General features: G+C 41.9%; 1 protein-coding gene across 17 annotated transcripts in view; it reads left to right on the forward strand.

Annotated features, from left to right (window-relative positions):
• PRRC2C (proline rich coiled-coil 2C) overlaps positions 1 to 26,597 on the forward strand; it is a 108,117-nt gene that overhangs the window by 45,604 nt on the left and 35,916 nt on the right. For all 17 annotated transcript variants that reach the window (XM_062192762.1, XM_062192776.1, XM_062192767.1 and 14 more), the window contains exons 11-18: positions 1,368 to 1,421; positions 8,665 to 9,289; positions 13,067 to 13,236; positions 13,433 to 13,682; positions 15,191 to 15,401; positions 16,608 to 18,857; positions 21,122 to 21,330; positions 25,670 to 25,824. In XM_062192762.1, coding sequence (XP_062048746.1) covers positions 1,368 to 1,421; positions 8,665 to 9,289; positions 13,067 to 13,236; positions 13,433 to 13,682; positions 15,191 to 15,401; positions 16,608 to 18,857; positions 21,122 to 21,330; positions 25,670 to 25,824 — 3,924 coding nt within the window. The remainder of the gene's footprint in view (positions 1 to 1,367; positions 1,422 to 8,664; positions 9,290 to 13,066; positions 13,237 to 13,432; positions 13,683 to 15,190; positions 15,402 to 16,607; positions 18,858 to 21,121; positions 21,331 to 25,669; positions 25,825 to 26,597) is intronic.

The raw sequence follows: 26,597 nt of genomic DNA on the forward strand, positions 1-26,597 counted from the left end.
ATTCTTAAAGAAGCAGAAATGGAAGAGAGGTGTTCCATGCACTAGGAACATGTACAGAGTAGAGAATGAGAAAGCATAGCACATTTAATAAGTCCTAAATAGCTTGATAGGCAAAAGTGTTAATTCTTGGATTTTATTCCTAAGGCATCGGTGAGCTGTCATTTAATAAATTTATTAAAAAGAAGGGCTTTTCATGCAATGATACAATAAAATTATTGGTTCATGTGACCTTATGCTTATTGATATATTGTGGGATAAGAATTGTTAACGAATAGAGGGATAGATAGAGCAGGTCTTGATTGCTTGCCATTTTTGTGATACTGGTGTATAAATTAGCAAGAATTCTATATATTATAACCTGTCCAAATATATTTTAGATTTAAAAAAAAATTATTTATGTATTTGAAAGGCAGACTTAGAGAGAGGCAGAGGCAGAGAAAAAGAGAGAGGTCTTCCATCCACTAGTTCACACCCCAGATGGCTGCAACAGCCAGAGTTGAGCTGATCGGAAGCCCAGAGTTTCTTCCAGGTTTCCCATGTTGGTGCAGGGGCCCAAGAACTTGGGCCATCTTCTACTGCTTTCCCAGGCCACAGTAGAGAGCTGGGTGGGAAGTGGAATGTCCAGGATTCAAACCGGTGCTCACATGGGGGCTTTACCTGCTGCGGCACAGTGCCGCCTTACCCCACCCCACCCCACCCCTTTTTTTTTTTTTTTTTAAGATTTATTTGAGAGGGAGAGACAGAGAAAGGTCTTCTGTCCACTGGTTTACTCCCCAGATGCCTGCAATGGATGGAGCTGGGCCTATCCAAAGTCAGGATGCAGGAGCTTCTTCCAGGTCTCTCACATGGATGAGAGGCCCAAGCATTTGGCCTGCTTTCCCAAGCCATTAGCAGGGAGCTGGATCAGAAGTGGAGCAATCGGGTCTTGAACCAGCACCCATATGGGATGCTAGCACTGCAGGTGGAGGCTTAACCTACTATGCCACAGCACCAGCCCTGAGATGTTTGTTTTCTTTAGATCAAATTCGTATTTTGAGTTTGCCATTGGAAAAAAATTCAAAAAAATGTATTATGTTTAAGCAAGATAAAATTAGTGATTTGGGGTTCACCTTGGTCAGAATTCCTCCACTAACTTGCTGTAGTTTGCTATGTCATGAGATTCTAACCTCATTGAAATGATAGGATGATTTCTATCGGAATTAATTTTGCAGTGATATTCTTTTTATTAAAAAGGAGAAAGGGAGAGGTGAGTTTATATTCAGTAATGCTGTGATCTCATTAAGATTGCATGATACATTCACAAATATGTATAGTAGATGTCTTTTTTTTTTCTTAATTGATTATTTTTTGACAATCCTTTGTAATAGGAACGTGGTCCATCTTCACACTTGCCACCACCTCCAAAGTTGCTTGCACAGCAGGTAAATATTAATTAAATGCTAGTTTGTAGTGTATATATTTGGTGGTTCAAAGGTGCTGCATGTTTTTTATTTTTAACATTTATGAAATAGTTAATCAGCTTTTCTCTTTGTTGGTTTTGGTATGTCTTCCTCTTCATCCTTTCTGTCTTCATTCTCAGCTGATAGCCATGTTCAGAGTTTGACTTAGGAAATAAGTACCTAGCATATACCTGGTTTTTTCCCCACTTCACAGCTCATTTTATTTTCCTTGTTGGCCTTGCTACTAAGGACAGTTGTTTTACTTGTTCCTTGGGTTCCATCTTCCACTTCTTAATGTAATGTTACCTCTCAAATTTTAAGAAAAAAACAAAACAGTAAAACAGATCCATTAACCACCCCATCCCACCTTATACTCCCCTCCAGCACCTACCCTAACTCTCTGATTTCCAGCACAGCAAAATTCTATTTTTTTTTTAAAGATTTTTATGTATTTGCTTTTTTTTTTTTTTTTTTTTGACAGGCAGAGTGGATAGTGAGAGAGAGAGAGAGAGAGAGAGAGAGACAGAGAGAAAGGTCTTCCTTTTTGCCATTGGTTCACCCTCCAATGGCCGCTGCAGCCGGTGCATCTCGCTGATCCAAAGCCAGGAGCCAGGTGCTTCTCCTGGTCTCCCATGCAGGTGCAGGACCCAAGCACTTGGGCCATCCTCCACTGCCTTCCCAGGCCACAGCAGAGAGCTGGCCTGGAAGAGGGGCAACCGGGATAGAATCCGGCGCCCCAACCGGGACTAGAATCCAGTGTGCCGGCACCGCAAGGTGGAGGATTAGCCTGTTGAGCCACGGCGCCAGCCAAGATTTTTATTTATTTGAAAGTCAGAGTTGCACAGAAAGGAGAGGCAGAGAAAGAGAGAGAGATGTTTCACTCCCCAGTTGGCCACAACAGCTGGAGCTGCGCCGACCCAAAGCTGGGAGCCAGGAGCTTATTCCGGGTCTCCCACGCAGGTGCAGGGGCCCAAGGACTTGGGCCACCTTCTGCTTTCCCAGGCCATAGCAGAGAGCTGGATGGGAAGTGGAGCCGCCTGCTCTCGAACCAGCACCCATATGCTTTAGGCCAGGGTGTTAACCCTCTGCACCACAGTGCGAGCCCCAGCAAAATTCTATTTATACATGCTATCTTTTTCACTGTTCCTTGATTAATTAACCCTCTTAAAGCATACTTTCCTCTTCCAGTTATCTTTTGAAACTATTACCAAAGTCACTGATGGCATTTCTCTTAAGAAATCCAGTTCTTGGCCGGCGCCTCAGCTCACTTGGCTAATCCTCTGCCTGCGGCGCCAGCAACCCGAGTTCTAGTCACATTTGGGGGCAGGATTCTGTCTCAGTTGCTCCTTTTCCAGTCCAGCTCTCTGCTGTGGCCTGGGAAGGCAGTGGAGGATGGCCCAAGTGCTTGGGCCCTGCCCCAACATGGGAAACCAGGAGGAAGCACCTGGCTCCTGGCTTCGGATCGGTGCAGCGCACTGGTCGCATCAGCCATTTGGGTGGTGAACCAATGGAAAAAGGAAGACCTTTTTCTCTGTCTCTCTCTCTCTCTCTCTCTCTCTCACTCTGACTGTCTAACTCTGCCTGTCAAAAAAAAAAAAAAGAAATCCAGTTCTTTTCTCCCAATCTCATTGGCATCTTTAACCTAGTTGATTTGTCTATCACATTTATTTAATTCTGGGCCTGCTATATCTTTGAGTATTGGGAGACTCAGGTTTGTGTTTTCATTCCCTTTTTGATCTCTAACCTTTCCATAAGAGATGTCTTTTAAGTGCCAGTAACATTCAAATATATGTCTCTAATCCTAAAAGCTTTATCCTGACCTCAAGAGTCATGTATTCACCAATCAGTTTCACATTGCCACTTCCATCTCCGGTAGGCATATCATACTTAATATGTCCAAGCTATAATTCAATCCCCACTTCGACATCTGCACAATTCTGCTTCTTCCTCCTATCTTCCCCATCTCGAGGAAAAGCATCATCATCATCATTCACCTGTTTGTTCAGGCTCAAATCTGGAAGTTATTCTTGACTCTTTTTTTTAATTATATCTAGGTTTATCTGTTAATAAATTATATCACCTACACCTGCAAAACATATTAATACACTATTATTGCTTATTTCATTTGAACTATTTACATTGGTTCTTTTTTTTTTTTTTTTTTTTTTTAAACAGATGGAGTTAGACAGTGAGAGAGACAGACAGACAGAAAGGTCTTCCTTCCATTGGTTCACCCCCCAAATGGCTGCTACGGCCGGAACTACGCCGATCCAAAGCCAGGAGCCAGGTGCTTCCTCCTGGTCTCCCACACGGGTGCAGGCACCCAAGCACTTGGGCCATCCTCCACTGCCCTCCCGGGCCATAGCAGAGAGCTGGACTAAAAGAGGAGCAACCGGGACTAGAACCCGGTGCCCATATGGGATGCCGGCACCTCAGGCGGAGGATTAGCCAAGTGAGACGTGGGGCTGGTCCCGACAGGTTCTTAACATACTTTGCTTTCTTATTGCTGGCTGGTCACCTGCCACCTTCAGCTCAGTTCTTCTGTAGCAGCTATGATCATCTTAAAACTATATAGATTGTTCCTGTGGTTTTTCTTTTTTTAATTTTTAATCTTTTTTTTTTTTTTTTTTTTTTTTTTTTTTTTTTTTTTTTGACAGGCAGAGTGGACAGTGAGAGAAAGAGACAGAGAGAAAGGTCTTCCTTTTGCCGTTGGTTCACCCTCCAATGGCCGCCGCGGCTGATGCGCTGCGGCCGGCGCACCGCGCTGATCCGATGGCAGGAGCCAGGTGCCTATCCTGGTCTCCCATGGGGTGCAGGGCCCAAGGACTTGGGCCATCCTCCACTGCACTCCCTGGCCACAGCAGAGAGCTGGCCTGGAAGAGGGGCAGCCGGGACAGAACCAGCGCCCCAACCGAGGCAGAGGATTAGCCTAGTGAGCCGCGGTGCCGGCCCTTAATCTATTATTTTTTAAAGAATTTATTTATTTATTTGAAAGGCAGAGCTACAGAGTAGAGAGAGAGAGACGGAGATCTTCTATCTGCTGATTGACTCCCCAAATGGCCACAACAGCCATGCCAGAAGGCAGGAACCAGGAGCTTCTTCCAGGTTTCCTATGTGGGTAAAGGTGCCCAAGCTCTTGGGCTATCCTCCACTGCTTTCCCAGGCTATTACCAGGCATCTGGATCAGAAATGTAGCAGACAGGACATGAACCAGTGCCCATATGAGATGCTCACATCGCAGGTGGTGGCTGTACCCACTACACCACAACACCAGCCCCTTAATTTTTGATTTAAAAAAAGAGGTCTTCCATCCACTGATTTGCTCCCCAATGGTCCACAATAACCAGGGCTAGGCCAAGCCAAAGCCAGGAGCTGAGAACTTCATCTGGGTCTCCCAAATGGGTGACAGGGAATCAAATCCTTGAGCTCTCTCCTGTGATGCACATTAGCAGGAATGGGATCAGAAGCAGAATAGCTAGAACTCAGAGAACCAGGCATTCCAGATTGGGATGCAGGCATCCCAAGCGACAGCTTAACGCTTGTGCCAAACTCCCACCCCTGTTTCTCACAGTTCTCTACTTTTCTGACTCCATCTGTTCTTCTCCCTCTTCTTCCCCACATAAATATTATTGCAGTTCTCTTTTTATAATCCTTGTTCTTTCCTGTAACTGGAAGATACTTTTCCTAATATCCATTGTTATCAAGTTCTGTGCCTACATATTACCACATCAAGAGTCCTTGTCCAGTCGTCCAGCTCTGAAAGCAGCTTCCCTTACCACAACCACATCCATCACCATCATCTCCACCCAGCTCTCTTAACCACTGAATTCTCTTCATATCCTTTCTTTGTACTTAGGAGGTAAAACAGCCATTTAGATGAGATTCATTATGAACTTGGTGCTGACAGAAATTTCTTGGCAAAGATTCAAAAGTCCTGAAGTTGTCATTTGCACTTCAAGGCATACCTCTTACCAAAATAAAGATATATGTTACAGAAAAAAATTCCTAATACATCTAATTTTTAAAGAGCTGTATTTACCAAAAACAAACTAAAACTCAGAAAGAAAAATAACCCAACAATTTGAAATTCACCTTACAAAAGAAAACATTTAAGTAGCCAAGAAGTACATGAAAAGATATTCAGATGTCTTTAGTCACTAGGGAAATGCACATTGAAATTACAATGAGATTTTGTTAACACAACCGAAATTTTAATGGCTGGTTACATCATGTATTGGCAAGGATATAGAGCCGCTGGCATTTTCTACATTGCTGGTGAGACTATAAAACCTTACAAGCACTTTGCAAAAACAGTTTAGCTGTTTCTTTTAAGAAAAAACATTTTTACCATATGACTTGAGAGCAAGAATGTTGTTTATCCAAGAGAAATAAATGAAAGCATTTGTCAACACCAAGGACTCATGAATATTCAGAGCTTTTTTATTTATGGTTTAAATCTAAAACAGTCTACATGTCCATGCTAGATAAAATGGTATGCCTACAGTGGAATACTGTCCAGTAATGAAAAACACACTAAATAACCCCAAAACCATTACACTGAGTCATGAAAGGTAAAACTATTGAATGTTATGGTTAGGAATGCTTGGGCTTAGACAGAGGAACGTTGGGAACATTCTATCTGAATGGAATCAAAGGTTACACAAGTGTATCTTCGTCCAGACCTATCAGACTATACATTTAAAATGCTTCACATCTTAAATAAATTATATTTCCATGAAATTGCTTTTTTAAAAATATTACTCTAAGTTTACTGTGTGGTTAAATGCTTTTAGAGAGGAGGAATTTGGCTTTTCAGCTTGGTGTCTTGAGCTTTAGATCATGGAAATCACCGGCTAAGAAAGAGATAAGTGGTTTATACTCAGACCGTTGTTTTCAATTACAAGATTATTTTATTTTAATTATTTATTGTATTTGTTGGATGGAGGTGGTCTTCAGTTTGCTGATTCACTCCCCAAATGTCTAAAACAGCCAGGGCCAAGCCAGACTAACGCCAGAAGCCAACAGCTCAATCCAGGTCTCCAACATGGATGGCAGGGACACAAGTACTTGAACCATCATCTGCCTCTTCCCAGGATGTGCATTTGCAGGAACCTGGATCAGAAGTAGCATAGCTGGGACTTGAATGAAACAGTCTGTTATGGGACTGTTATAGGCCTCCCAAGCAGCGCTTAACTGCTATGTCACAAACTTAGACCCGTTATTTTAACTTATGTAAGGATTCTGTGTTGTGCTCATGTGTAGTAGTTAAGCTTTATCCACCCATGGAGCCGGCGCTGTGGCACAGCAGGTTAACGCCCTGGCCTGAAGTGTTGGCATCCCATATGGGCACCGCTTCTAGTCCCGGCTGCTCCTCTTCCGATCCAACTCTCTGCTATGGCCTGGGAAAGCAGTGGAAGATGGCCCAGGTCCTTGGGCCCCTACACCTGCGTGAGAAACCCGGAAGAAGCTCCTGGCTTCAGATTGGCGTAGCTCCAGCCATTGCTGCCAATTGGGGAGTGAGCCAGCAGATGAAAGACCTCTCTCCCTCTCTCCCTCCCTCCCTCCCTCAATCTCTCTCTCTCTCTCTCTCTCTCTGCCTCTCCTCTCTCTGTGTAACTCTGACTTTCAAATAATTAAAGAAAAATGTGAATTAATGGTATAACTAGTACTCAAACAGTACTTTATACTTTGTGTTTCTGTGTGGGTGCAAACTGTGGAAATCTTTACTTAGTATATACTAAATTGATCTTCTGTATATAAAGATAATTGAAAATGAATCTTGATGAAGAATGGGATGGAAGTGGAAGATGGGATGGTTGTGGGTGGGAGGGTGACTATGGGGGTGGGGGGAAGCCGCTAGAATCCAAAAGTTGTACTTTGGAAATTTATATTTATTAAATAAAAGTTAAAAAAAAATTTTTTTTTTTGGAATGACAGGCTATTGAGATGGAGAACAGATTAGTTGTTTGCCAGGGATTAAGGATGGTGGTGAGCATATTTTAAGTGAACGATACATGGGACTTCTCTGTGCTAAATGCAACTTACTATGAATCTGTAATTATTTAAAAATAAAAGGCTAAAAATGTAAAAAAAAAAGAAAGAAGAAAAAAAGATTTATCCACCCTAGTAGCTGTTAAATTTTTTCTCCTCCCTTTGTGTGCTTCACATCCTTCTTTTCCATTCTGCTGTTTGCATATTCATTGGCAGCATTTTTTTTTCTTTTTGAAAGATTTGGTGAGTTTGTGTGTGTGAGAGAGATCACAGATCTTCCAGCCACTGGATCAGAAGAGGAGCAGCTGGGATTCAAACCAGCGCTTGTATGGGATGCTGACATCGCAGGCAGTAGCTTAACCCACAGTGCCAAACCCTAGCAATGTTAAGCTTTAGTAATTGTTTTATAACTCCTTAATGAAAAGTAAATCATAAAAAAACTTGATTTCTGAGGTGATACTCCCACACTGTACTGTGTAGGTTCTAGATATCATTTTCTGGATTTTTCAGTCTAAAGATAGAACTCTGTACCCAGGCTGATTTCTAAAAATTTCTTCTGGAGGTGCCTATTAGCTAGCAATGTTTCTATCTCACTATGGCCTTCTGTTTTCCCTGTATCTTTCCCTTAGCCTTCTCAGAGTTTATATGCTATCATGCTATCAATTTGGATAATTTTTTAAAAGATTTATTTATTTATTTGAAATGCAGAGTTACAGAGAGAGAGAGAGTAGTCTTCCATCCCTTGGTTCACTCCCCAAATGGGCTCAATGACTGGAGCTGTGCTGATCCAAAGCCAGGAGCCAGAAGCCTCCTCTGGGTCTACCATATGGGTACAGGGGCCCAAGGACTTGGGCCATCTTCTACTACTTTCCCAGGCCATAGCAGAGAGCTGGATTAGAAGTGGTGTAGCTGGGACTCGAACTGCAGCCCATATGGGATGCTGCACTGCGGGTGGCGGTTCTACCTGCTACACCACAGCACTGGCCCCTGTGACCTTTTCTCCATCATGAATTTCTGCTCTGTCAGCTGCTGTTAACTGCTGCCGCCTCACACTGTAAATTTCCTTCATCTCTAAAGTTAGATTTGGAGATTTCTTGTTGTGCTTTTAATTGTATGCAGCATAATGAGTGACCAAGAGTGTCTGGCACAATAAATAGGTACATATTTAGTGAAGCCTGTGATACCCATTGTTGGTCAGAGTTCTCCTACTCATCTCGTAACTTCTGTGTTTCAGCATCCACCTCCAGATAGACAGGCAGTACCTGGAAGACCAGGCCCTTTCCCCCCCAAGCAGCAAGTACCTGATGAAGATGAAATATGGAAGCAAAGACGGAGACAACAGTCAGAAATTTCTGCTGCAGTGGAGCGCGCACGGAAGCGGCGGGAAGAGGAAGAACGACGGATGGAAGAACAAAGGAAGGCGGCATGTGCAGAGAAACTGAAACGCTTGGATGAGAAGCGTGGCATCGTGGAAAAACAACCATCTCCAGAAGAGATACGGGAAAGGGAGCGAGAAAGAGAACGGGAGCGTGAGAAAGAGCTTGAACGAGAACAAGAACAGGAGCGTGAGAAAGAGAGGGAGAAGGAGAAGGAGAGGGAGAGGCAGCAGGAAAAGGAGAAAGAGCTGGAGAAAGAGCAGGAAAAACAAAGAGAAATGGAGAAAGAAAGAAAGCAAGAAAAAGAGAAAGAATTAGAACGGTGGAGGGAAAATGAAAAAGAACTACAGAAGATGAAAGAACAGGAAAAGGAGTGCGAGTTGGAGAAGGAAAGAGAGAAAGTGGAGGAAAAAATAGAACTCAAAGAGACTGCAGTGGAGCCTGTGGTAGAAAAACAGGAAAGTGAAAACCTCTGTAATAAAGGTATCGTTATCTTGTTCACTTTTATTTAAACCTTACAGAGAGTTTCATAATAGTTATGCTTTGGGTGCTTGTTTGTTTTGTTTTGTTCTGTTTTCCTTTTTAAAGATGTATTTCTTTGAGAGGCAGAATTACAGAAAGAGTCTGCTGGTTCACTCCCCAAATGGCTGCAGTGGCTGGATCTGTGCGGATCTGAAGCAAAGAGCCAGGAGCTCCTTCTGGGTCTCACACATGGATTCAGGGACCCAAGCACTTGGGCCATTAGCTGGGAATTTGATCGGAAGTAGAGCTGTCTAGCCTCAAACCAATGCCCACATGGGATGCTGGAACTGCAGGCAGAGGCTTAACCTTGCTGTGCCACAGTTCCAGTCCCAAGGTGCTTGTATTTTTAATCTGTGTTTCAATAGAAGCACCTGTTTTTAAGGTAGCAATTGCATTACAAGAATGCTGTAAAGCCATGTTTTGTAATTATAAACATCCCCTGACAAGTTTCTCAAACTTACTAGATGAATTTCAATTCTGTTTTGTCTGCAGAATTCTATTGACTTCATAGTGACATTTAGTGATTCTTATCCTGCTTTTTTTCTGACTCCAGATATACTTAGCAAACTGATTAGAGCACCTGTTACTAATATTTCTAAAGCTGAACTTATATAGAGTTTTATTAGAATTTTGGATTGTCATAATTAGATTACTGTACCCAGTTTGTGATTTGAGAATTTTTTTTCGGCCTGTTTAAATAGATAAGCTTCCACCATATAGTTGATATACTGTTAGACTGCAATGTACCAGAGTAATTATATTCTTAGTTAAAAGTCTTTTTTTTTTCTTTTTTTTTTTTTTTTTTTTATCTATTTATTTGAGAGGTAGAGTTATAGACAGTGAGAGAGAAAGAGACAGAAAGAAAGGTCTTCCATCTGATGGTTCACCTCCCAAATGGCCGCAACGGCCGGAGCTACACCGATCCGAAGTCAGGAGCCAGGTGCCTCCTCCTGGTCTCCCACACGAGTGCAGGGTCCCAGGTACCCGGGCTGCCCTCCACTGCCCTCCTGGGCCACAGCAGAGAGCTGGACTGGAAAAGGAGAAACCAGGACTAGAACCCAGCACCCACGTGGGATGCCGATGCCGCTGGTGGAGGATTTATTTGAAAGGTAGAGAGTTACAGGGAGACAGAGGCAGAGAGAGAGACAGAGTTCTTCATCCATTGGTTAACTCCCCAAATGGCCGCAACAGCAGAAGCTGGGCCAATCCAGAGCCAGGAGTTTCTTCTGGGGCTCCCACATGGGTGCAGGGGTCCAAGGACTAGGATCATGCTCTACTGCATTCCCAGGTCTTAGCAGAGAGCTGGATCAGAAGTGGAGCAGCCAGGACTCAAACCGGCGCCCATAAAGGGTACCAGCACTGCAGGTGGTGGCTTCACCCACTATGCCATGGCACCGGCCCCAGATTGTTTTTTTCTAAATCTGATGGGTTTTTCATTCTTGCCAAGTTGGTTTGTAGACTAAATGACAATTCAAATATAGTATTAAACCATGGCTAACTTGTTGTGAAATTCATTTTTAATGAGCGGCTTGAATTAGTTTCAGTATGTTTTCTGATACAGAAGTATTACACGTAGAGTGGACATTTGGCCCTACAGTTCAGACAAATACCAGTTAGGACACCTGTGTCCCCGGTCAGAGTACCTGAATTTGATCCCTGGGTTCAACTCCTGATTACAACTTCCTGCTGCTGTAGACCCTGGGAGGCATCAGTGATGACTCAAGCAGTTGGATCCCTGCCAACCTGTGTGGGAGACCTCGCTTGCCTGCCTGCCTGCCTGCCTGCCTTTCTCTCTCTCTTTCTCTTCCCCCTCTCGCTCCCCCCCTCCCTTTCTTCCTTTCTCATTCACTCATTCATTCATTCATTTTTTTAAGGTAAATTCATATGCAAGATTACCTTCACACTTGGCACTTAATATGACTATAAAAGAATGTTTTTCTTTTTTTGTAGTGAGATAGGGCCCATTGATCATTTACTGGGTTAAGATCATCAGATTCCCTAAGTCTTCTTCATATTAATCAGTCTAGGGAGAATTTGATGTGTTGATATTGGGCTTTTAAACAGTCCTTATTTGTTAAAGATCTTATTTTCATTCACATTTTATCTCTCACAGCAGTTTACTTTTTAGCTTGATTTGTCAATGAGATATACCAAATTGATTTTTAAATATTGTGCCTGCATTGCTTTTTTTTTTTTTTTTTTTTTTTTTTTTTTTTTTTTTTTTTTGACAGGCAGAGTGGACAGTGAGAGAGACAGAGAGAAAGGTCTTCCTTTGCCGCTGGTTCACCCTCCAATGGCCGCCGCGGCTGGCGCGCTGCGACCAGCGCACCGCGCTGATCCAATGGCAGGAGCCAGGTGCTTCTCCTGGTCTCCCATGGGGTGCAGGGCCCAAGCACTTGGGCCATCCTCCACTGCACTCCCTGGCCACAGCAGAGAGCTGGCCTGGAAGAGGGGCAACCGGGACAGGATCGGTGCCCCAACCGGGACTAGAACCCGGTGTGCCGGCGCCGCAAGGCGGAGGATTAACCTAGTGAGCCGCGGCGCTGGCGCATTGCTTATTTTTATCCTTCACTATTTTACTTTCCTTTCACAACATTCCCTTTTTTTTTTTTTTTTTTAAGATTTTATTATTTTAAATGCTAGGTAACATGGTGAAAGGGAGAGAGAAAGACAGAGACTGAGATCTTTCATTTGCTGGTTTACAACCGAAGTGTTTTCCCAAGTGCATTAGCAGGGAGCTGGATCAGAAGTGGAGCAGCTGGGACTCAAACTGGCACTTCAAGCAAGATGGGCTACTGGTGTCATAGGTTGAGGCTTTAACCCATTGTGCCTTCATACCAGCCCATTACAAGATTCTTAATATCGAACATAATGTGGACAAGAAAAATATAATTAATGATTCTTAACAGCATTTTTTTATGTCAACAAAATAAAACATCCTTTTAAAAATTCATATTATGGGCCCTGTGCCCATAGTGCAGTAGGTTAATCCTCCACCTGCTGTGCCAGCATTCCACATGGGCACCAGTTCTAGTCCTGGCTGTTCTTTTAATCCAGCTCTCTGCAGTGGCCTAGGAAAGCAGTAGAAGATGACCCAAGCACGTGGGCCCCTGCATCCACATGGGAGACCCAGAAGAAGCTCCTGTCTCCTGGCTTCAGATTGCCCTAGCTCCTGCTGTTGTGGCCATTTGGGGAGTGAACCAGCAGATAGAAGATCTTTCCCTCTGTCTCTCCCTCTCCTGTCTATCTCTTACTCTACCTCATTAATAGTCATTTGAGATATATTTGTAGTATGTCTGGCTTTGTAACTGTTGACATGGCATGCTCTCTAATAAACATGTATCATACTTGACCCTCTTAGAATAATGGTGATGATGTTTGAGGATGACTAGTGATCACTCTGTCATCCTCAGATTTAAGTAACCACATTAGTCTTTAAAAATAATAGTCTCTTGATTTAATAAAGTTTGAATAAGTCAATGTGCTTAATGTTTAAGTATTTTCAGGCTATTTTTGTTTTTATGCAGGTGCTCATAGTAAATATTGACATTAATAAATGTAATATCACATTGATGTACACCACTATCAATACAAAACAATGTTTTGGAATGTTAGGGACACTTTTCTTCCTGAAGTTTTATTGTACCTCACTCTAATCATCTCATTCCAGCACAGACAGCATGTATTTGGTAAGTATCATGGATGAATACCATTACCTTTCACCTTTTCTTTGGGCAGAGGAGAAGCCAGTATTTACTAGACAAGATAGTAATCGCAGTGAAAAGGAGACCACGCAAGTGGTTCATGAAACAGAACCAGAGTCAGGATCTCAGCCTCGGCCTGCTGTATTACCTGGCTATTTCAAACAATTTCAGAAATCTTTACCACCACGATTTCAGCGGCAACAGGTAAGAATAAAAACATACCATATGCTTGTGATTTCTCAGCTTTCTGAGAAATTAATTTGACATGAAACCTAAAATATATAAAGTATGGAAATTTTCATTGAAATTCCTTTTCCCTTTTAATAAATGTTTATTAATATTAATAAGCAGTTCGGTTTAATATGTGCAACTAAGATATCAAGATGTGTTACTTTTCCAGGAACAAATGAAACAGCAGCAGTGGCAACAGCAGCAGCAGCAAGGTGTACTTCCACAAACCGTTTCTTCACAACCATCTGGTAGCACTGTCCCTCCTCCACCACACAGACCTGTTTACCAGCCCATGCAACCTCACCCTCAACATTTGGCATCCATGGGTTTTGATCCTAGATGGCTCATGATGCAGTCATACATGGATCCTCGAATGATGTCAGGGAGACCTGCTATGGATATTCCACCCATTCATCCTGGTAAGTTGAAATTACTGTCTTATGGTTCATTTATAGTTTGGTAGAATCAAAAAAAAAATTTTTTTTTTTTTGCTCCCATTTTGCATTCACTGGGGCATTGTGAATTGTTTGAGTTTAAATAGGACCACTACACTATATAATTTTATTTTGAAAAATGCCAGACACTTGTACCAGCTGTGGCAAATACAAAATACAAGCACTTCTCTGTTTTATAAATATTGTTTAGATATTGAATAAAAAAGTATTTCAGCGTTGAAATTTATGTATGCCACCCTTTTCATTTCTTATATCATTTGCCAGCCTAATCCTTAATTTTCTTCATAGCTTAGCAGATAAACAACTGAGTTAATCTTTTATAGAACTCATGAAAATGAATCCAGATAATCCATAATCAAAATGGTGTAGCTCAAGACTTGCTCCTCCCTCCCTCTTTATTCACTTATTTCCATTTATTTGAATGACACACAGAGGTCTTCCATCTGCTGGTTCACTCCTGACATGGCCACAATGTACAGGCTAGTTAGGATCCCAGAACTTAGTGTTTGTCTCTTGTGCAGGTGGCAGGGACCCAAGAACTTGGAGCTATCACCTGTTGCTGCCTTTCAGTATGTGCATTAGCAGAAAATTCATATTTAAAGCAGAACCAGGACTCTAACCCAAGTAGTCTAATAGGGCATGGAGGTGACCAAAGCAGCGTCTTTAACTGCTGTATACCAAACGCCTGGCTTAAAAATTACATCTTGTGGACGGCACTGTGTCATAGTAGGCTAAACATCCACCTGCAGCACCAGCATCCCATATGGCTGCTGGTTCGAGTCTCGACTGCTCCTCTTCTAATCCAGCTCGCTGCTGATGGCCTTGGAAAGCATCAGAAGATGCCCCAAGTGCTTGGCCCCTGCACCCATATAGGAGACCCGGAAGAAGTTCCTGGCTCCTGGTTTCATATCAGCCCAGCTCCAGCCATTACAGCCATTTGGGGAATGAGCCAGTGGATGGAAGACTTTTGTCCCTCTCTCTCCCTCTCTCTGTCTGTAACTATGCCTCTCAAGTAAATAAAAATTAAAAAGACTATTTTTTTTAAAAAAATCATATCTTGATTTTAAAATTTATACGGATGATTTGAAATTCAGATGGCATGTTTTATAGAATATTACTCATCTAAAGTAAGTGGAATTTGCTATAAAATAATTTTCTTTTTTTTAAAAGATTTATTTTATTTGTTTGAAAGAGTTACAGAAAAAGGCAGAGAGAGAGAGAAGTCTTCCATCTGCTGGTTCACTCCCTAAATGGCTACAATGGTCCTTTAATGTAAAATATGTGTTTTTAGGGTTATGTTTAATTTTTAAATGAAGTCTTAACAGTAATAAAGTAGGATTTCCACCCCTTTTTTGCTAAATTAGGTTTATTTAGGAAAATTTAAGAAAATTCCATACCTATTAGAATTTTTTTTTTTTTTTTTTTTTTTTTTTACAATTCTCATTTCACCTTTTTCTGAACTTGGATTACAGGAATGATTCCTCCAAAGCCATTAATGAGAAGGGACCAGATGGAAGGGTCGGCAAACAGTTCTGAATCATTTGAGCACATGGCTCGATCTGCAAGGGATCATGCGGTTTCCCTTTCTGAGCCCCGTGTGATGTGGGGGTCAGATCCCTATCCTCATGCTGAGCCTCAACAGGCAACTACTCCCAAGGCACCTGAGGAACCTGAGGATATAAGGTAATTAGCATGGATAAGACTAAATAGGTTGTTCAAAGCTAGTGTCCCTGGAGATCATTTGATAATTTAATACTGAGCCAAAAAACTAATTTCCTGCTGTTTAGTGTACTTCGTTTCATCTTTGGACATACTTTATTTTTCCTAGTGTTTTTGTATTGATTAGAGTATTTTGTAGTGTGATTTTGTGTGTTAAATTGTATGCTGAAATTCAGCATTAGATGTTAAAAATCACAGGTCTTTACTATAGATGAGATGTGAAAATTTAAATGCATCTACCATGCTTCTGTAGGCCTGCTAAAATGTTGGTGTAGTTTTCCACTAGTGAGAAGGGTAGATTTGTTTATCAGTATTATCAAAATTTTTTGGAACCAGAATAAGAAGAGATACTAATTTATAAAGTTATTTGAAGTGGCAGTTGGTGGTATGGCATCAAGTAATCTATAGCCATATAGTTAGAACTTCTGCCCTTATACAGGGTATAATTTATATTTATAATGTTTAGAAACTTTTTAGTTGATTAGGATAGATAGACCGACTCTAGTGCACTCTTTTGTTCTAAGTGGAAGTGCGTAGTCTTTATGGATTAAAAATTCATGTCAGCGTGGGTCTCGATGTTTTTTTCTTTAAGGAATAAACTTGTATTTCCAATCTTGGCACAAAAAAAAAAAAACACACATTTGTGCTTTTAAATGTACAATGCAGTATTGTTAACTATAGGAACAATATTATGCAGAAAATCGTAGTAACTTCTTCATCTTACATGACTGAAAATTATACCAGTGGAATAGCATTCCTCATTTCCCCCAACCAATGGGCCTCTAGAAACCACTGTTCAACTTTGACGAATATGATTTCTGTAGATTAAAAAAAACTCATAAAAGTGGAGTCATGTGATATTTGTCCTGACTAGCTTAGTTTTATCTGTGTTGTATATAACAATATTTCCTTCTGTTCTTCATTAATATTCCATTTTGTGTTTGTGTGTCACATTTTCTATACTCATTCAGCTACTGATGGACATGTAGTCAGTTTGTCCTTCATAGCTGTTATGAATGGTGCTGCAGTAAGTGTTTTATGAAGAGATAAAGATACTTTTTATGGTTAAGATACTGTTTTTCATTTTTAAAGTATATTGTTATGCTCTGTATCCTTACATGTGGGAAAGATAACTTGATTGATTATACCTTTGAATTCTCATCATTTTAGGCCTGAAGCTGCACAAGACCAAGAACAGATCACTGCTGCTTATCCTGTAGAACATAGTCATTTAGAGGCTCATCCAAAAGCAGACTTTGTCAGAGAATCAAGTGAAACAGAAGCACAAAAGTTTTTAAGTAGATCTGTAGAAGATGTTAGACCTCATCATACTGACACAAATAATCAGTCTGCTTGTTTTGAAGTACCTGACTCAAAGGCTTTATCCACTCCTTCAGAAGATCGGATTTCAGGTGTAGAAAGTCAGCCCGTCCGGAAGCGAAGTGTTTCCCATGGATCTAACCATACTCAAAAATTAGAAGAGCAAAGAAATGAGCCATCTGCAAACGTCCCTAAAGTAACCAGTAGATGCCCTGATTCAAAAGAACCAGCAGAAAGGCCAGAGGAGAAACCAAGAAAGGATGGTTTCATACGCTCTTCTGAAGGACCAAAACCTGAAAAAGTATATAAATCTAAATCAGAAACTCGCTGGGGCCCAAGGCCTGGCTCCAACAGAAGGGAAGAAGGTAATGATAGACCAGTGAGAAGATCAGGTCCCATTAAAAAACCTGTGCTTAGAGATATGAAAGAGGAACGGGAGCTAAGGAAGGAGAAAGAAGGTGAAAAGGTTGAAAAGGTCCCTGAAAAAGTGATAAAACCCGAAAAGACGGAAAAGAAGGATCTTCTTCCTCCACTCCCACCACCTCCAGCACCAGTTCAGCCACAGTCAGTTACACCACCAACTCAGCCAGAACCTGAAAAATTGTCTTCAACTGAAGCTTCAGCTGTGGCTCAAAAGCCATCCCAAGATATCGAGGTGACTTTAGAAACTGTGAGTAGCGTTCAGGTGGAGCCTGCAGTTAAAACTGTGAACCAACAAACTATTGTAGCACCAGTAGTCAAAGAAGAAAAGCAAACTGAGAAACCTGTCAGCAAAGAGCTTGTTGTAGAGAGGCCTCGACCAGATTCAAGACCAGCAGTGAAAAAAGAATCAACTTTACCACCTAGGACCTACTGGAAAGAAGCTAGAGACAGAGATTGGTTTCCAGATCAAGGATACAGAGGTCGAGGCCGAGGTGAATATTACTCCAGAGGTCGAAGCTATAGAGGCTCTTATGGAGGGCGTGGCAGGGGAGGCAGAGGACACACTCGTGATTATCCTCAGTACAGAGACAATAAACCAAGAACAGAGCACGTGCCCTCAGGGCCTCTCAGACAGCGAGAGGAAAGTGAAACACGAAGTGAGAGCTCTGATTTTGAAGTCGTCCCCAAAAGAAGACGACAACGGGGTTCAGAGACTGACACAGACAGTGAAATTCATGAAAGTGCAAGTGACAAGGATAGTTTAAGCAAAGGTAAACTTCCTAAAAGAGAGGAACGGTCTGAAAACAAGAAACCTATAAAGTCTCAATCTTCTTTCAAGCCAGAAAATCATGTCCGAATAGATAATAGACCACTAGAAAAGCCTTATGTGAGGGAAGATGATAAATCTAAACCAGGTTTTCTTCCTAAAGGGGAGCCTACACGGCGTGGCAGAGGGGGAACATTCAGGCGTGGTGGAAGGGATCCTGGAGGTCGTCCATCCCGCCCTTCCACCTTACGAAGGCCTGCTTATCGGGACAATCAGTGGAATCCACGGCAGGCAGAAGCTCCTAAACCAGAAGATGGAGAGCAGCCAAGAAGACACGAGCAGTTTATTCCTATGCCAGTAGATAAACGACCTCCAAAGTTTGAGCGAAAATTTGACCCAGCTAGAGAGAGACCACGCAGGCAACGTCCTACCCGACCACCAAGGCAAGATAAGCCTCCTCGGTTTAGAAGACTAAGGGAGAGGGAGGCTGCTTCAAAGACAAATGAAGCAGCATTGCCCACCAACGGCACAGTTAATAATGTGGTTCAAGAACCAGTGAATCCTGCTGGAGATATTTCTGGGAATAAAACACCAGACTTGTCTAACCAGAACTCTTCAGATCAGGCAAATGAAGAATGGGAAACCGCTTCTGAAAGCAGTGATTTCAATGAACGGCGAGAAAGGGATGAAAAAAAAAATGCTGATTTGATTGCACAAGCAGTTGTGAAAGCCGGAGACAACGGTTTACCTCCAAAGAGAGAAATAGCAAAGAGAAGTTTTTCTAGTCAGAGGCCTGGAGTAGATCGCCAAAATCGACGTGGCAACAGTGGTCCACCCAAATCAGGAAGAAATTTCTCAGGTCCTAGGAGTGAAAGACGAAGTGGCCCACCATCAAAAAGTGGGAAGAAAGGGTGAGTACTCTTTAAAGATTTATTTGGTTATTTGAAAGGCAAAGTTATGAAGAGAGAGGGAGAGACAAAGAGATCTTCCATTCACTGGTTCACTCAGCAGATGGCCACAACAACCAGGGATCTGAGCCAGGAGCTTGGAACTCTATCTGGGTCTTCCTGCTTATCCAGGCACGTTATCAGGGAGGTAGATCAGAAAGAAGTGGAGGACCTGAGACTCAAAGCAGCACTCAGATGGGATGCTTGGTGTTTCAGGCAGCAGCTTGATCCATTGCACTGCAAGCCTGCTCCATGCATTCTGTGTTTTAGACATTTTGTTTGAAAAGGCAGGAGAGACAGAGGTCTCCCATCTGCTGGTTTACTCCCCAAGAGCTTGCAACAGTTGGGGCTGAGCCAGGCTGAAGCCAGAAAACAAGAACCTCCTTCTGGATCTCACCTGTGGCTGCCAGGAACCCAAGTACTTGGACCATAATCTGCTTTCTCTTCAGGTACATTAGCAGAAAGCTGGATAGGGAATGCCAAGAAGTCAAGACTTAAGGGCCAGCACTATGGCATAGTGGGTAGAGCCACTGTCTGCAATGCCAGCACCCTATATGGTTGCCGGTTTAAGTCCTGGCTGCTCCACTTCTGATCAAGCTCCCTGCTATGGACTGGGAAACCAGTAGAAGATGGCCCATGTCCTTGGGCCCCTGCACCCGTGTGGGAGACCGTAAGAAGTTTCTGGCTTTGGATCAGCTCAGCTCTGGCCATTGCGGTCATTTGGGAAGTGAACCAGTGGATGGAAGACCTCTCTTCTCTTTCTCTGTCTCTGCCTTTCCAATAAATAAATCTTTTTTTAAAAAAAGTAAAGTAGTAGTTTAGACTCAGAATGCCTAGGTTCAAATCTGGACTGTGTACTTTGTAGTTGTATAATACCGGGGTTTAGAGTAAGCAATCATTATTAGAGAATATCCCGTTTTTTACATCAGATTCCTGGATTTGCAACCTGAACTGATAACCTGAACTGTATTGGACGGTACTGTATTAAATTTAGATGCTTGATTACACATAGCATTCCAGATTGCTGTACTGGTAAGGGAAAATAATTTTGTTTTCCTGATAAGTTAGAAAGATGTTCCAGGTAACTAATGAGACCAGTCCTGAGTACCTGCCCCTCTTCCTTTTTGAAGATTTATTTATTTTTTTGGAAGGCGGAGAGCAAGGTCTTCTATCTACTAGTTCACTCCCCCACATGGCCACAACAGCCGGAACTGGTCCGACCCAAAGCCAGGAGCTTGGAGCTACTTCAGTTCTCCCACGCAGGTGCTTTGTACTGCTTTCCCAGTACATGGCAGCGAGCTGGATTGGAATTAGAGCAGCCAGCACTACAGGCTATGGCTATACCTACCACGCCAGAGAGCCAGCCCCCTGAGTACCCGCCTTGGCTCTGAATTTGAACATCCCTCTAGTGGTTCCAGAGATGAAGATAACAAAAATGTTGGCTAATTCATTGACTGTAACTGGATTGTTAGAATTTCAAGTAATAACACTCAAGGGAACTCTGGATTTTATTTCTGTGTCATGTAGATAACACCAACTTTAAAATTATAGAAATAGTGGTGACTGATTATAGTTAAAACAAATGTCGGACAAGAGGTTAAATTAGAAGAAATTAATTTATTCTTCAAATGCTTGAAGTCATGGTTGGGAACATGGTAAGCTTTTATCTTGAGTAATACTATAGGATAAGATGAAAATGTATTAATAAACACATTTTCCATAACCTATTTTCATCTGGATATGTAAACTAAATCTAAGAATTAATCTGTTAGGAAACAAAAACTGTAGGACCACATTTTGTTTGTGAAATGACTTATTTCCATACTAAAAGTAGTTTTTATGTTTATATTACATATAGATGAGTCAGCTTTTTAAAAATTTGCATTTCATATACTACCCATTTTTGGAAAGTATCCAGTCCATTTGATTGAATCATAGAGTTATCTGCTGGCTTCGCTTATAGATAGGCAACTAGAAACAATTCAAGCCTTCTGGCAATAATTAGAATTCTAGAATTTAATTGCTGGGATGTGCTCTAGGAAGCTAATCTACATAATCAGGAAGCTCAGTTTTAGGAAGGTTGTTACTCAACAGAAGTCACTAAGGCTTATTGATACTAAGAGTTAGCACTTTCAAATCCAGTGTTATTTCATCTACATTGAATTTATAAATCTGCCAGTAAGAGCATGTTTCCTTTGGAATTAGTAATATCTCAAATTTTTTTTTAGGCCATTTGATGACCAGTCTGCAACCACTGCTGTTGTTGATTCTGTCAATGGCAGCTTAGCACACCACCAGGAAGGAGTGCTTAATGGTACAGGACAAAAAACTTCCAAAGATCCTACTGGGAAAAAAAGAGAAGACCCCAAACCAGGTCCTAAAAAACCCAAAGAGAAAGTAGATGCTCTGTCACAGTTTGATCTCAACAATTACGCAAGTATGTCTTAATGTTCCTTTCATTTATTTTTTGCATTTGAGTAGATTCTATAAATAAATGAAGTCATCAGAGAAAAAAAGAGCCATTCAAGGTAGAACTAGAGCCTGATTGTGAAACACTGATTTAAAGTAAAATAACATGTACTTTTTGCATAACCTTGAATGCTTCATGAAACTTGCATGCTTGGGAATCCAAAAAGGAGAAAATCACCCTCTTTCCAAATGCTTGTGGAAAAGCACAAAACCAAGTGAAGATGCTTAATTATATCTGTGTAGATTCTGTGTGCTTAAAAACAAGATATTAGGAAATGTTAAACTCAGGGTGTTATGACTTTGGTAAATTGGTATCTAAGATTATGATGAATCGAGAATAAATAATTGGATGAGAAGGAGTAGATATTTTCAGAAGGCCATGAAGTGAGAGCATCAAATGTGTAGGATAACATAAGCAATAAGAAAAAGAAAAGTTTGCATGAGGAAACTAAAATGAGCAAATATGTTTATATGTTAAAGTGGCACTATTCTGCCTATCATTCAGATGAAAATGAAAGTGGAGATACTGGCCAGCGCTGCGGCTCAATAGGCTAATCCTCCTCCTTGCGGCACCAGCACACCGGGTTCTAGTCCCGGTCGGGGCACCGGATTCTATCCCAGTTGCCCCTCTTCCAGGCCAGCTCTCTGCTGTGGCCCGGGAGTGCAGTGGAGGATGGCCCAGGTGCTTGGGCCCTGCACCCCATGGGAGACCAGGAGAAGCACCTGGCTCCTGCCTTCAGATCAGTGCGATGCACCGGCCGCGGCGGCCATTGGAGGGTGAACCAACGGCAAAGGAAGACCTTTCTCTCTGTCTCTCTCTCACTGTCCACTCTGCCTGTCTAAAAAATAAAAAAAATAAAATAAAATAAAAGAAAGTGGAGATACTGAATGAAATTGAGAGATAGGTGCTTAATTCCAGTTTTTAAAGAAGTAAAAGAGACTTTCTGTCATGTAGCTAATGGTTACTTAAATCCAGATTTGGACTCAGGTCTTAGACACTGTTCTCAAAGGGTGGCCCCCCAGACCAACAGAACCACCTGGAATATTGTGAGAAACCTCCTAAATCAGAAACTCTGGAAGTGAGACACAGCAGTCTTTCTTAACAGGTTTTCTAAGTGATTCCAGTGCATGGTTAAGTTTGAGAACTACTTTAATGATGTGAGATGATTGAATGCTTACATGATAAGGTGAAGTGAGGTGAATCATGGAGCATTAGGTTAGTAATTTGGTTATAATTTGTGGCTATTTCAAAAGAATTCTTTATGGATAGATTCCCTGTAATTTTCCTGACAAACTTTGCCATTACTTACCAGCTATCACCATCCTGAGTTATGTACTTAATGTTCTCAAGGAAATAGCTATTTTTATTATGCTTCAATTAAAATATATACTTGTAAAGTTAAAACTTATTTGAATTGCCTGTTTTGAGATTTATGTTTTTTGTGACGACATGCTTATAATCAATAGTCACATAACCTGAACTACTTTAATTTTTCAGTTAAATGTTTTTGAAGTGGCCGGCGCCGCGGCTCACTAGGCTAATCCTCCGCCTTGCGGCGCCGGCACACCAGGTTCTAGTCCTGGTTGGAGCACCAATCCTGTCCCGGTTGCCCCTCTTCCAGGCCAGCTCTCTGCTGTGGCCAGGGAGTGCAGTGGAGGATGGCCCAAGTGCTTGGGCCCTGCACCCCATGGGAGACCAGGAGAAGCACCTGGCTCCTGCCACCGGATCAGCACGGTGCGCCGGCTGCAGCGCGCCAACCGCGGCAGCCATTGGAGGGTGAACCAACGGCAAAGGAAGACCTTTCTCTCTGTCTCTCTCTCTCACTGTCCACTCTGCCTGTCAAAAAAAAAAATAAATTAAAAAATGTTTTTGAAGTGTTTATTTTTTTTAAAGTTTTTTAAATTTTATTTATTTGAAAGAGAGAAAAGGGAGAGACAACGAGAGAGATCTTGCATCCACTGGTCTACTCTCCAAATGGCCTCAATAGCAGGGACTGGGCCAGGACAAGACCAGGAACCAGAAGCTTCATCCGGGTCTCCCATGTGGGTGCAGTGGTGAAAAGACTTGGGACCTCCTCCACTGCTTCCCCTCACACATTAACAGAGAGTTAGATCAGAAGCAGAGCAGCTGGAACTAAAACTAGCACTCAGACGGGATGCAGGCAACTCAGGTGGCAACCTAACCCACTATGCCACAACACCAGGCCCTGAAGTGTTTATTTACTGAAAAGTAGAAAGAGAAGAAGAGACACTGATCCATCACCTGTCCTATGGCCTCCTAGAATGCTTGTTACGCTTGTTACCAGGAGGATGGGATCAGTAGTAGCTCTGGGACTGGAACCCAGGCTCATCACAAGTGCGGTCTTTACCACAGAGTGAAATACTTGCCCCTGAAATATTAAATGGGTTTAGATTTTATATTTACTGAGATACAGTTTTTTTAAGGATTTATTTTTTTGAAAGGAAGAGTTACAGAGATAGGTTTTCCATCCGCTGGTTCATTCCCCAGATGGCCACAACAGTCAGAGCTGGGCCAGTCCAAAGCCAGGAACCAGGAGCTTCCACCTGGTCTCCCCACGCGGGTGCATGGCCCCAAAACTTGGGTCATCTTCTGCTGCTTTCCCAAGCAACAGCAGAGAGCTAGATCAGAAGGAGAGCAGGCACCATATGCCTACTCACTACACCACAGCACCAGTCCCCTATTTACTGAGATATAATACAATTTTAAGAAGCCCAAAATAATGATTATTGGACAGTAAGTTGAAAATATGATTATTTATTGGATGGGTGATTGTGATGTTTATACATCATCTTTAACCAGAGAGAGAATGGGGGAGAGGGATGTTAGCTAGAGATATGTCTTATCTACTGGTTCATTCCTTGAATGCCTGCAACAGCTGAGGCTGGGCCCGGCCAAAGCCAGGAGCAGGGAATTCAACCCAGCTGTCATATGGGTGGCAGGAACTCAACTTCTGCCTGCTGCCTCCTAGGGTGTGCGTTACCAGAAAACTGAAATTGGGAGCAGAGCCTGAGCTTAAACCCAGGCACCCTGAAATGGGATCTTGGTGTCTTTGTATATCACTACTGCTCTATATTTGCATTGAACTTTCACCTAGGTATTTCCTTTCTTTCTTTCTTTCTTTCTTTTTTTTTTTAAAGATTTATTTCATTTGAAAGGCAGAGTTACAGAGAGGCAAAGAGACAGAGAGATCTTCCACCCTCTGGTTAACTCCCCAGATGGCCACAATGGCCAGAGCTGTGCCGATCTGAAGCCAAGAGCCAGGAGCTTCTTCCAAGTCTCCCAAGGACTTGGGCCATCCTCTCCTGCTTCCCAGGCCATAGCAGAGAGCTGGATTGGAAGTCGAGCAGCTGAGACTCAAACTGTTGCCCATATGGGATGCTGGCACTGCTGGTGGTGGCTTTACCCACTATACCACAGTGCAAGCCCCTCCATTTGTTTTTAACAGCCACACATTGTATATAGGGTCTACTAACAGACACATTCAGAGTCCTAAAGCCAGCTAGTTGGGTCACTTCACCTGTAACAGATCAGCTTCTCCGCTTATTTCATCCCTTGAAAAGGGGAGAGAATAATAATGAGAACCTCTTTTTTTTCTTTCAGAAAGCTTTTATTTAATAAATATAAATTTCATAGGTACAGCTTTTGGATTATAGTGGTTCTTCCCCCCCATACCCGACATCCCACCCCCATACCATCCCACCTTCTACTGCCTCTCCCATCCCATTCTTCATTATGATTCATTTTTAATTATCTTTGTATACAGATCAACTTAGTATATACTATGTAAAGATTTTAAAAGTTTGCACCCACACAGACGCACAAAGTATAAAGTACTGTTTGAAGACTAGTTTTACTGTTAATTCGCATAGTACAACTCATTAAGGACAGAGGTCCTACATGGGGAACAAACTCTTAAGAATGGTTAGATGCAAATAAGTGTAGAGTACTGTGATCTTTAAAGCACTGTGCTGATCCTGTGCTGGAGGTGGAAGTCATGAGATAATTTTTATTTATTTATTTATTTTGTTTTGTTTTTACACAAAAAAGACATTCAAAGCAGATAAGTTTAGGTCTTTTAATTGTAATCTTGCTTATGAAATCTTTCATAAATCTGTGAACAATCTTTTCAAATTTTACTAATGAATAGACATTTCAAAGTAGGAAATAGGTTATACTGTATGTAAGTTGTAAGATCAAGATCTGTGACTTTTTTCATTGTCCTACTAGGTTAAACATTTCTGTTTTCATTTGGACAAAAAAATTTTTAAATCCTTCGCATCCACAGGTGTTGTTATAATTGATGATCATCCTGAAGTAACAGTTGTTGAAGACCCCCAGTCAAATTTGAATGATGATGGTTTTACTGAAGTGGTATCCAAAAAACAACAAAAACGTTTACAGGATGAGGAACGGAGAAAGAAGGAAGAACAAGTCATACAGGTTTAACGCTTACTTCAATTTACTGCTAGTTATTGCCCAACATATTTTAGTAAATGTTCAAGGTTTTGATCTGCTGGTAAAATCAAGGCTGTATTTACTATTCAGATGTTGAAAGTGGTTTTCATTTTTACAACTTAAAACTTTTAAACCTGGCTGGCGCCATGGCTCAACAGGCTAATCCTCTGTGGCGCCAGCACACCAGGTTCTAGTCCCAGTCAGGGTGCCAGATTCTGTCCCCGTTGCCCCTCTTCCAGGCCAGCTCTCTGGTGTGGCCTGGGAGTGCAGTGGAGGATGGCCCAAGTCCTTGGGCCCTGCACCCCATGGGAGACCAGGATAAGCACCTTGTTCCTGGCTTCGGATCAGTGCGGTGCGCCTGTTGCAGCGCGCCAGCCGCGGCGGCCATTGGAGGGTGAACCAATGGCAAAGGAAGACCTTTCTTTCTGTCTCTCTCTCTCTCTCTCTCACTGTCCACTCTGCCTGTCAAAAAAAAAATTTTTTTTAAATAAATAAACTTTTAAACCAGAATTTTGGTAAATTTGAGACAAAATATTATCACTGTAATTTACCAGTTACATGAGAGAGCATCTGTACTTTAATTCAACAATTTATGTGTCAATACTGATTATCTCATTTGTTCCAAAGGAGATGAGTTAATTTAATTACCTTTAAATTCCATGATCTGATAGATTGTAAATTTTTGGCCTATGAGAGTTTATGTTGTAAGTAATTCATTTAAATACACAAAATAAATTAAGGTAAATTATTGAATTTAT

This window comes from Lepus europaeus, chromosome 5 (assembly GCF_033115175.1).
Source record: "Lepus europaeus isolate LE1 chromosome 5, mLepTim1.pri, whole genome shotgun sequence".
In the NCBI taxonomy this organism is placed as follows: domain Eukaryota; kingdom Metazoa; phylum Chordata; class Mammalia; order Lagomorpha; family Leporidae; genus Lepus; species Lepus europaeus.